Raw genomic sequence first — 12,478 nt, forward strand, 5'->3', positions numbered from 1 at the left:
CACATTTCTAATATTTATTTGAGGCTGCAGCACAAAAATAATACAACTTCATATAGAAACAGAGTCAATGAGCAAATTAATGAAATGAATATGTTGGAATATCTCTACTACTGTACCTCTGAATTGTGACTACTGTACGGAGAGGAGAACGGATTGGTTTACTGTACTATGGCACATACCGCATTGGTGGAGGAAACACCACAAACATCCCCACAACTGTCAGTCACTGATGAAGGTCCTCCTAACTCAACCCCATAATGAAATAAATGAGGCAGAAGTTGCCCCAGATCACTGATACAGGGTCAGGTATTCTTCACCCACCCTAATGGTTAAGGTAAGAATTGGAGGTAGGATAATCTGATCCTGGACCTGTGGTTATAAGGATGATTTCTACAGTACCTCGAGCTGAAAGCGAATGGAGAAACAGCAAAGTACACTGAAATCAGACGGGGTCATTGGAATGTAGACAACAACACAACCCCATTGTTCTGTACTGTACTGTAAATACCACACAAGTCAAGCATTTCACATCACAGGGAGAGACTGTACTGACCCTGAGGGAGGCAGGAAACAGGAAACAGGAGATCCTGTCACACAGGGACCCAGGTTGTGTTCAGTAGGACACGTTTGGAAGGATTTTGAAACAAACATTTTTATGAGAGTTTCTTATTGGACGGCTTCAGGTAGTACCTCCCCATTTCACTCCGTTTCAAAACATGTTGTCTCATTTTGTGCCTATTTTACTCAACCCGGGTCTCGAGTGGAAATATGGGACTGAGGATTGACTTCTGAGCTTCGTTCATGATCACTGGACAGTTTTGAACTGTTTTGAAATTATGCAGCTCCAAATGAGAGTGTGCCATTGCCACTGCTCTTTAACCCCTAAACGTTAAACACTAACCATTGTGGCAGTTCCAGGTACTGTTGTGAAACCTTTTTCAACACTTCTATCCTGAACGGAGCCCTGAACATCATAAATTAGTGCTGGACAGTCATTGTTCCCAATATTCCTCCCGAAGTCATGACCATTTATCACTCTCTTAGTAGACAACTGTTCTATGCCTCAGAAACCTCAGCAAGACCACTTTAGATTGTCCTCACAGTAAATACCTTTATTTACAAACATCAAAAAATAACAGTATTTACATACTTTCTTATGTTACATAATATACTTGTATGCTTTTTCCTGTAATAAAAATACTTCAGTCTAGAGTGCTCAGGTCTAGGCTTATAGACGTCTGTAAAGTACTACTATAGTACACGAGCGTTGTGCTTCATAGTAGGTCAGCGTTGTGTAATGCAACACCGCTTAACTGTGTGGAGCATTGAGTACAGCTAAAAATAACTCAAGTTCACGGTATGCACTGATATGCTGCAACTGATAAAATGTTATTGGTATATTTATACTGTTGCCAGTGATATTGAGTGTTAAAAATGCAGTCATAGGCTTTGACGGCCATGATGATAGAATGTACCACAATCAGCAGGTGAAATGTACCAGTGTTACCTTCAAACAACAATGTCTTCGAATGTCTGGTTTTAGCAGGAACTATTTTAGCTAGAGCTCCAGGCATCAGCCACAGCTACACAGGTCAATGCGCTTTCTTTATGCAGTAGTATATCTAGGAGGTTGTTTTTCCTTATGTAATAAACATCATATTTACATACAAGGCAGACTGTACTGAAACAGCAACTAAATTATGAGCCGATAACCAGCAATCCTATGTTTTTGGAGTGTGGACTGCTACGCTACCTTCCTGCTAGGGGAACTACGGAAAGACACCATTGTCAGTCAAGTAATGCGTTATTAATGTATTTTGAAGCATAACATCAAAACAACCACTGACGTGATCAATGTATATGGCACATATCCTAAAAACACATTAAAGTATGTATGCATCAAGTTGAAATATCAAGGACAGCAGATTAATACTATCAACGCAAATAAAGTCAAATTCATATAAAGACATTTTCACAGGGAGCACAAGGGCTTTCATAAAAGGTAGGAGCTACCACATTCATATTTAACATACATCCATAAAACATTGTGTCTAAACAATGGATCCACAGAGGGAAAGGTAGGGATGACCAATAGATATTTTAAGGAATCCCTGGGTCGTCACCAATATGAATCCTGTGTCAATCCATTCCTCTGTTCTCTCAAGACCACCTTAAACAGTAGTGTTACAAAGAGTGAATGTATGTGCTGCTGTATGTGATGCTTGAAATGTAGCGATTTAGTCAAAGGTACACAGGTGTGTATCTGTAGGCATGAGTGTGTGTGTGCTCTGTTGTTCGAACCTGTGCTCTATGCCCCAGAATCTGAGTCCGGTTAGCAGCCTTTGAACCACTCTGATTTAGAGCAAACACTGGATAATGTCCCATATAAGACAACTATTTTAGTCAGGGGAAGCTTTTCTGTATTTTTCCTAATTTTCATAAAATAAGTCCTCTGTCCATGATTCACGTGGCAGTCCGAATGTAGTTGAGTCAATGTTTATGATAAAGTCTATCTAGTTGACAAGATAGAGTTAAAGTTATCACCTAAGAGTTAAGGTATTACATAAGTTCTTGATGGTTTTGCTTGGGGCTTGGTCATTGGTCCAGATGTCCTGGGTTGGAGTTGAGGGTTCAGAGGTCAATAATCTCACTGCTGACGCTGGCTGAGTCATCCTGCCTGCTGACCTCCAGGTAGCTCTTCCCTCCTGCTCCCTCCCTGCCTGCCCTCCCACTCTGTGTCTCAGAGTCTGGGGTGAGGAACGGCCTCGTGTCGTCTCCCCCATCATCCCGCAGGAGATGTACCGTGGAGGTTCTGGAGGGCCGAAGGGAAACGGGACAGGACACTGAGGAGGGGACACTGCCCCCCCCATCCCCGGCCCAGCGATGCCCCTGGTGAGAGGGCGTGGGAGGAGCAGTGACCTGCCTGCTGGGAACACTGCTGAGCACACTGCCCCCCAGTGGCACGGAGGACTCTGTACGGGCTGAGCGGTCCTCGCTGCTGTCAGAGATCTGGGGGTCGCTGTTCCTGCGGAGCCAGGGCCCCCCCTGGCTGACAGCTGAACCCGGGGAAGGAGTGGGTGAGGGGGCGCACAGGGGCTGGAACAAACTGCCCCCATGGAGGAGGTGCTCACGGTGCAGGGCCTCATCGATGCTGCGGCCCAGGTCGATGGGGGAGGGGGGTCGCAGGTCAAAATCATACAGAGACACCCCTGACTCTTTCTCCTGCTCCACGCTGCCGCTCAGCGAGTGCTGTAGGGGCTGGCCTAACGGCTGCAGCCGCAGCAGTGACCCTGTGGACCCGTCAGACATACCCCTTTCTGCAGACATGCCCCTCTGGTTGCGGCCACGGTTGCTGTCCTTGACACAGCGTGGCTGTGAGGGTGGAGCCTCACGGTTCTGGTTTCTGATTAGGCTCTTGCTGATGTCTGCCCCTGAGCGTTCCTGCCCCGCCCAGTTATTAGGCAGCTCCCCCGCCCCTCCTCCTCCTCCTACTGATCCTCCCACTCCGTTACTCTCTGACTTCCCACAGGGCTTCCCTGTCAGGCTCTGGACTATCTTGGCCCAGCAGGTGTGTTTGTGTGTCGACCCAGAGGACTGTCCAGGGGAGGGGAGATCTCCTCCCAGCCTGCCCTCCCCTGCTACCCCATCTCCTCTGCCTCGGGCCCCCCGGGGCCTCCAGAACACCCAGGATCCCAATAGGAGAAGAGAAAAGGCCCAGGCCAGCTCCAACAGCCGGGCCCAGAAGTGCACCAGCCACCAGCCCCAGCAGAAGCGCCTCCAGTCCCCCAACAACCCGTACAGCCACAGGGTGGCGTGGACGTGGAGCCCACAGCACAGCACCCCCAGGAGGGCACACACTGCCAGCACACGACCCAGCACCAACCCTGTCCTCCTACCCCCCGGCCAGGCTTTAACTGCCCTCCCCTCCTCTGGGACAGGTGGCTGGGCAGTGGGGTGGCGGAGGCGGGGGAAGACGTAGCACAGGTAGCCCAGACAGAGAGCCAGGCCCCAGCAGAGAGACAGGGACTGCAGGGTGACAGGCACGGCTGGGGACAGGGCTGGGGAGAGCAGGTCAGCAGCCAGAAGCAGGGTGCACTGTAACACAGCCAACACAGCTACCAGAGGAGGGCGCTCCAGAGCAGAGGGCAACAGACTCACTCCTGTCCCCTTCATGGCCAGCAGAGCCAGGGCAGCCTGCGCCCACACCAGTAATGGCAGAGCGAGGTTATAGAGAGCAGTCACTGCAGGCCGGGGAAGAATCTTCCTTGTTCCGTAGGGGTCAATCATGAACAGTGCTGCCCTCGCTGCGCCCACAATGAGGAGGAGGGCGTTGGCCAGGGTCAGGGCACCGCGGTGAGGGCAGTGCATGCTGGGGGATAGGGCCAGGCCCAGGGCGGCTCCAGCCAGGAGGAGCAGGAAGAGGCCAGCCGAGCCGTAGACATGGAGCTCCCAGGCGAAGGCCAGCGTCCTGCTCAGGTCATCCCACAGCAGAGAGGTTCCGTTGGGGGAGGGGAAGGAGCTGGGAGGGGGGGAGGGAGTGGCGGGAGTGGAGGATGGGGGGAGGTGAGGGCGGCCCATGGGGATGGAGTGGTTCCTCTGTGCTGGGCGGCTGTCATTTTTGGGGACATACCGCCCTTGGAAAATCTGTAGAGTAGGGGTGATGAGGAGAGGGGTCGTCCCTGAAGGCAGAGAGAGAAATGATGTTAATTAATCATATTGAACTTTCCCAAAACATCTGACTGGAATGATTGACAATAATACTAAAAAACATTTTCTTTAACAGAGCAGAACCTAGCTATCACAAGTGGACACATACAGTGGAAAATCTACCCCACTAGAGGGGGCAAATTTCCTATGAGAAGAGTATTGAGAGCAAAGCAGGTTTTCTTCCACAAGGCAGCAAATAACCCAACGGGAGTAGAATATTTTGACCTTCTATTCTCGTTCCAGGCCAAAGGACAACTCAACAGCTTTTTTTCTCCAATGAGGGCAAAAATCACATGGGGCAATTGTGAAACAGTTCACCACTCTCAACCCCACACAGGCCTCACCTACACTCCAAATAGTAAAGTATGTCTCTCTCTCTAGTTATCACCCCCTCTCCCCCTCATCTTCTCCCTGATAGTGTGTGTGTGGCAGGTAGACAGTATGTCGATATACACTATATATACAAAAGTATGTGGACACTCCTTCAAATTAGTGGATTTAGTTATTTCAGCCACACCCGTTGCTGACAGGTGTATAAAATCGAGCACACCGCCACGCAATCTCCATAGACAAACATTGGCAGTAGAATAGCCTTACTGAAGAGCTCAGTGACTTTCAAGGTGGCACCGTCATAGGATGCCACCATTTCAACAAGTCAGTTCGTCAAATTTGTGCCCTGCTAGAGCTGCCCAGGTCAACTGTAAGTGCTGTTATTGTGAAGTGGAAACGTCTAGGAGCAACAACGGCTCAGCCGCGAAGTAGTAGGCCACACAAGCTCCCAGAACGAGTGCTGAAGCACGTAGCACTTAAAAATCGTCTGTCCTGGGTTGCAACACTCACTATCGAGTTCCAAACTGCCTCTGGAAGCAAGGTCAGCACAATAACTGTTGGTCAGGAGCTGCATGGCCGAGCAGCCGCACACAAGCCTAAGATCACCATGCGCAATGCCAAGCGTTGGCTGGAGTGGTGTAAAGCTCGCCGCCATTGGACTCTGGAGCAGTGGAAACGCGTTCTCTGAAGTGATGAATCACGCTTCACCATCTGGCAGTCCGATGGATGAATCTGGGTTTGGCGGATGCCAGGAGAACGCTACCTGCCCCAATGCATAGTACTAACTGTAAAGTTTGGTGGGGGAGGAATAATGGTCTGGGGCTGTTTTTCATGGATCAGGCTAGACCTCTTAGTTCTAGTGAAGGGAAATCTTAATGCTACAGCATACTGTACATTGACATTCTAGACGATTCTGTGCTTCCAACTTTGTGGCAACAGTTTGGGGAAGGCCCTTTCCTGTTTCACATGACAATGCCCCCTGTGCACAAAGCGAGATCCACACAAAAATGGTTTGTTGAGATCGGTGTGGAAGAACTTGATTAGCCACCGCAGAGCCCTGACCTCAACCTCATCGAACACCTTTGGTATGAATTGGAACGCCGACTGTGAGCCAGGCCTAATCGCCCAACATCAGTGCCCGACCTCACTAATGCTCTTCTGGCTGAATGGAAGCAAGTCCCCGCAGCAATGCTCCAACACCTAGTGGAAAGCCTTCTCAGAAGAGTGGAGGCTGTTATAGCAGCAAAGGGAGGACCAACTCCATATTAATGCCCATGATTTTGGAATAAGATGTTCGAAGAGCAGGTGTCCACATACTTTTGGTCATGTAGTGTATGTGTGTGGAAGGTAGATAGTAGGTGTTTGTTGACAGTCGGCACCTCCCATCAGAGCCCAGCATGGGGCCTACCGACTTAACCTGGATACAGAGTGTCTTCTCCTCTCCACAGGTAGAGTCTGGAGCACAGATTAGATAACACGCATCAAAGTGGTGCGCGCATCACACACACTCGCGCATCACACTTACTGCTCACTACTAGATGATGTAATTGATGAGATCATCTCTTTACATAATATAAAAAACATATAGTACTTTAATATGTGGGAATGGAAAACTGCATGAAGCACATGAAACATACTGAAACCATCAAAGACCTGTCACATGTGGAATAAATCAGTTATCTACATATGCCTGTTCCCCCTCCCTTCTCTCTCAATCTCACGCTCTCTCTCTTACACACACACACTATCTGCATTTCAAGGCAAAACAATTAAATGAGCAATGTTCCCAGAGCGCTCCACCTTAGCGCTCCAACAGCCAGAGCATTAGCACTAAGATAACACTGAGAGGGTGAACTACTATAACATACTACAACTTATACTGTCCAAACCGGAAATATATTGGGTTTGGCTAAACGTTAATCCCAGACAATTTGTAACCGTACATTCTCTCAGTCTCCCCCAACCCTCTCTAAAGACACACACTCTTGGAGAAGTAAAGAAATGGTGATGGAACAGAATCATCTGAAGTAAAAGTAAAACTAACTCACCCTGAAGAACAGACCATAAACCTGACACATTGACTGACTCACCTCAGCCAGTTCTCTCTACGATAAACCAAACCAGCAGGAGCGAGCGAGCGAGCAAGCATCTCTCTCTCTCTCTCTCTCTCTCTCTCTCTCTCTCTCTCTCTCTCTCTCTCTCTCTCTCTCTTCTTCTCTCTCTCTCTCTCTCTCTCTCTCTCTCTCTCTCTCTCTCTCTCTCTCTCTCTCTCTCTCTCTCTCTCTCTCTCTCTCTCTCTCTCTCTCTCTCTCTCTCTCTCTCTCTCTCTCTCTCTCTCTCTCTCTCTCTCTCTCTCTCTCTCTCTCTCTCTCTCTCTCTCTCTCATATATATTTGAGGCACTTACATACGCTAACTCACACCTCCTCAGGAATAGCACACACGCAAATGGTCACACCCTCTCACATGTGTGTAACTTCCTTCTCCTAACTACACTCTCCTCTCCCTGAGCAGCAGGATTCAGACACATCCCAGATGTGCAACACACTTGCCAATACACACAAAATACATAGAAATACACTTAAAAGTACACACTGTACACACATCTGTGTTATTATTGATATGAGCCATTAGTTAAAGGGATACTTGGGGATTTTCTGTAAAGAGGCATAGTCGTTCAGTTTCAGTACACTCCTGGGGCTAACAGACCAAATGGAGGGTTGTTTAAACGTGGCTCAAATGTTGTCCCGATGGTATCTAAGAGAGTGACTCATATACCCCATGTGACGCTTTTCCTTCTCTGTCTGCTTTTTCTCTCCTCCACTTCTCTCCATCACTCTCTCCATCCATCTGGTTTTCATTATTCACCCTGTGTACTTTCTCTGCCCCTACCTCTCCTCCAGCCTCACTTTCTCTTTCACTCACTACTTCCTTACTCTTCTCTGTCCTCCTTATCGCCTTTTATCGTTCAAACTCTCAGCGTCACTATTTCATCTCATTTTTCTTCTTTCCTCTACATTGTTTCTGTCCTCTTCTCTCTGTCCATCTCTCCCTTTCTCTACATATTTCCTGCCTGAGTCTACCCTGCACACCTTCTCCTCCACTTTCCATCCCTCCCTCTCTCGCCCACTCTGTCTCTGCCTCTTCCCTCCTTTGAACCTGTTCCAGGGACTTCCAGGAAAAACTCCAGCTGCATAAATAATTCCACTCTAAATCATCACAGGAAAAGTTAACTTAGGCTCAGTCAAAGCGGACATTGTTTTCCACCCAGGAAACTACAACACCCAAAAGTCTCCTCTCTCTACCTGTCTTGGTCGACTGTTTGGTGGTACTTGTTGTAGTTCTTTCTGGTTCAGTTGCCTTTTTTGGTTGATTGGTTGTGCTTGAGGAAGTACTTCTGGGTTCTGCTTTTGTTGCTGTCTTATTGGTTGTAGTTGTGGTGGTCGCTCCTTGTGTTGTGGTACTTGGCTGTTGATTGGTTGAGCTGGGGATGGTTCCTTGAGGCGCTACAGATTTTGGCTGTTCATTGATGGAGCCAGGGGTGATGGGTCTGAGTGACGGTGATGTCACAGTGGGGGTCTGTCCTGCTATTGGTCCGTCTGTTGGCGTAGTGGCGTTATCTGTCATATTACCTGAAGAAAGAGACAAGAGACATGAGCAGACTCTCTGCTGACAACAACACTAATGTCACTCAAATACTACTTAAGAGTTATAACAACATGATAAAGAACTCAGGGGTTATAGCATAGTATTCAAGCTCCAGTTATGGATGAAGGCATAGTACTCCACCAGTTCTCATAGGTTGAAACATATTCCTCATAAACAACATATTAGTTACCCTTTAGTTACTCACCTGTAACTACTCCTCCAATGAAGGTTGGCTGTGTCACCACAGGTACGGCTGTCACTCTAATGTCAGATGACTGTGTGGAGACGATCCTATTGGATGTTGTCAGCCCAGAGAGGCGGGGTTGTACAGTGAGGCTGACCGTCGGGGTAGTCTGAGCTTCTGCCATCTTGGAAGACGGACCTCCGCTGAACTCCGTCTGAGCCTGTGGCCGGAATTGCGGCATCTCATCTGGTGTAGTCAAGGCAACCAGTGACTCCTCCTTCACAACCACTGTAGGGACAAGTTCACTTCCTGATCCAGTTGCCGGCCAGTCATCCAAATCCTCAGGTATGATTGGTCCATCAGAAGTCCTGCCCCCTGATGTCAATGGCTCAGCACCTGAGGATTTGGTGGGTGGGAGCGCCGTTGGTATCTTTGCAGATGAAACTCCACTTGGCTCTGCGGTTACCATAGTACCTGTCCAAGCCTCAACAGAAGTAGACTGGCTTTGGGTCGATCCACTTTTGAGTTTCTGAGAGGGGGAAAGGGGTTGACTTTGGTCTGTAGTTCTAGTCTTTGTTGTGGGAGTGCCCATTTCCCCCCCACCCTGCCCCAGGTCAGAGCCCGCCTGCCCCCCACCTGCTCTCTCTGTGGGCCAATCCCTGTTGTTTACTCTGACTGGCACATCACTCTGTCCTCTGGGACGAGAGGAAGGCAGGCTGGGTTTGAGGGATGGAGTGATGACAGGGTCTGGAAGAGAGGAGGAGGAGCTGACGATCACCTGGCTGGTAGAGGGATGGAGAGAGGAGAGGAGGACGGTGAGGGTGAGGAGGAGGAGGGATGCAGTGGCCATGGTCTGGCTGTTGAGGGTGAAGATTTATACGGTCCGTCTGTTTGCCTGTCCGTCTGTTTGTCCGTCTGTCACACCATCCTTTTACTGAGCTCTGTAGACACAGAGAGAACAGAATGACATGGATGAGGTTAACTCAGTGAATATTTAAGCGATAATGCCTGAGAACCCGGGAATTATCTTGTGACCACTCCCGACAAGGGTTGTTCTGAGGCCCGAGGCGATGCCAAGGGTTTGAGAGCATTATTGCTTTTATAAAACCGTTTCCAACATATTTATAAAAATATTAATGACATTTTTATTCTGAAGTTGATACCCAAGCGGGCTGGTTGTTAGTTATTTTCTCATGTTTTGACCCAGTTGTTAATTCTAATAATTATATTCATTCGACGTTGCTATGCTAAACAAATCATTGGCATGTAGCTAGCTAGCAGAGATTCAATGACTCAATAAATGATGATTTAATAAATATCCAATAGGCCTACATAAGTAACAACTATTATGGTTGGCGAGTCCGAGCTAACCAAGCTAGTTGGTGATGTTAATAGTGACGTTTCCATTGATGGCACACAAGTGGAAGAACTGTCCATGGTCCTGGCGCTGGTTGGTGTCAGCCAGTACTTGCCTCTTCTTTGGCGGAGAATTGGACGTTCCACTCACATCTTTGCCAGCTAAAATGGCACTCCAGAGCTTTCTGTTCTCCATGTTATGGGCCTGCCAGCTCTCACACTGATTGCCACACAAAGCCATTATTTCCCGTGCCTCCAGGCCCGTATCGGATAACTTTTGCATTCTGAAGTTGCTACCCAAGCGGTCTGGTCGTTAGTTATTTTCTCATGTTTTGACCCAGTCGTTAATTCTAATACATCAATTCATTCGACGTTGCTATGCTAAACAAATCATTGGCATGTAGCTAGCTAGCAGAGATTCAATGATGAGAGAGACAAGAACCTCCATGAATAATGATTTAATAAATATCCAATATGCCTACATAGGCCGAAATGAGCAGTTTAATGAATGAATGGAATTCTGAGTGTTTACGGTTTCAATGGTGAATTATTAGTTTCACGGTTATTCTTGGGATAGTTAGCCTACTGGCATTGGAGAGATCGCATTTTTAAATGTAAGGGTTGGGGTGAGGTGTGACCCAGGTGCGGTGCAGGATATACAGTAGGCAGAGATGGTGAAACAAGGATCTTTACTGGTGGTCCCGAAGCCAAAATACAAAATAATGGCCTTATCACGATAAAAGAAAGGCGGAGCAAATAAGCCTCCAAAAACCGGCAGACAGCCAAAATACTATCTAAGACTGAAACAAATAACGAAACAGGGAGAACACTTCTCAAGTACCTGTACATAGGTCTCGGATCTCACACTGAGTAGTACTGCCCCCCCCCCAAAGTCAATACTTTGTAGAGCCACCTTTTGCAGCAATTACAGCTGCAAGTCCCTTCGGGTATGTCTCTATAAGCCTGGCACATCTAGCCACTGGGATTTTTGCCCATTCTTCAAGGCAAAACTGCTCCAGCTCCTTCAAGTTGGATGGGTTCCGCTGGTGTACAGCAATCTTTAAGTCATACCACAGATTCTCAATTGGATTGAGGTCTTGCCTTTGACTACGCCATTCCAAGACATTTCAATGTTTCCCCTTAAACCACTCAAGTGTTGCTTTAGCAGTATGCTTAAGGTCATTGTCCTGCTGGAAGGTGAACCTCCGTCCCAGTCTCAAATCTCTGGAAGACTGAAACAGGTTTCCCTCAACAATTTCCCTGTATTTAGCGCCATCCATCATTCCTTCAATTCTGACCAGTTTCCCAGTCCCTGCCGATGAAAAACATCGCCACAGCATGATGCTGCCACCACCATGCTTCACTGTGGGGATGGTGTTCTCGGGGTGATGAGAGGTGTTGGGTTTGCGCAAGACATAGCGTTTTCCTTGATGGCCAAAAAGCTCAATTTTAGTCTCATCTGACCAGAGTACCTTCTTCCATATGTTTGGGGAGTCTCCCACATGCCTTTTGGCAAACACCAAACGTGTTTGCTTATTTCTTTCTTTATGCAATGGCTTTTTTTCTGGCCACTCTTCTGTAAAGCCCAACTCTGTGGAGTGTACGGCTTAAACTGGTCCTATGGACAGATTCTCCAATCTCCGCTGTGGAGCTTTGCAGCTCCTTCAGCGTCATCTTTGGTCTCTTTGTTGCCTCTTTGATTAATGCCCTCCTTGCCTGGTCCTTGAGTTTTGGTGGGCGGCCCTCTCTTGGCAGGTTTGTTGTGGTGCCATATTCTTTCCATTTTTTAATAATGGATTTAATGGTGCTCCGTGGGATGTTCAAATTTTCTGATATTTTTTTATAACACAACCCTGATCTGTACTTCTCCACAACTTTCTCCCTGACCTGTTTGGAGAGCTCCTTGGTCTTCATGGTGCCGCTTGCTTGGTGGTGCCCCTTGCTTAGTGGTGTTGCAGACTCTGGGGCCTTTCAGAACAGGTGTATATATACTAAGATCATGTGACAGATCATGTGACACTTAGATTGCACACAGGTGGACTTTATTTAACTAATTATGTGACTTCTGAAGGTAATTGGCTGCACCAGATCTTACTTAAGGGCTTCATAGCAAAGGGGGTGAATACATATGCACGCACCACTTTTCCGTTATTTATTTTTTTGAATTCTTTAAAACATTTTTTTTTTTCATTTCACTTCACCAATTTGGACTATTTTGTGTATGTCCATTAAATGAAATCCAAATAAAAATACAT

The 12,478-nt window shown here is 47.6% G+C and overlaps 1 protein-coding gene across 2 annotated transcripts in view; it reads right to left on the reverse strand.

Annotated features, from left to right (window-relative positions):
* The window catches only part of LOC121545369 (proline-rich transmembrane protein 3), a 39,823-nt gene continuing 27,345 nt past the window's right edge, over nucleotides 1-12,478 (reverse strand). For both annotated transcript variants that reach the window (XM_041855832.2, XM_041855833.2), the window contains exons 2-4: nucleotides 8,889-9,808; nucleotides 8,341-8,667; nucleotides 1-4,679 (exon numbers count right to left, since the gene is read on the reverse strand). In XM_041855832.2, the coding sequence (XP_041711766.2) occupies nucleotides 2,632-4,679; nucleotides 8,341-8,667; nucleotides 8,889-9,717 (3,204 nt within the window). In that variant the 5' untranslated portion in view covers nucleotides 9,718-9,808 and the 3' untranslated portion in view covers nucleotides 1-2,631. The remainder of the gene's footprint in view (nucleotides 4,680-8,340; nucleotides 8,668-8,888; nucleotides 9,809-12,478) is intronic.

Source organism: Coregonus clupeaformis, chromosome 30, assembly GCF_020615455.1.
Source record: "Coregonus clupeaformis isolate EN_2021a chromosome 30, ASM2061545v1, whole genome shotgun sequence".
NCBI classification, from domain to species: domain Eukaryota; kingdom Metazoa; phylum Chordata; class Actinopteri; order Salmoniformes; family Salmonidae; genus Coregonus; species Coregonus clupeaformis.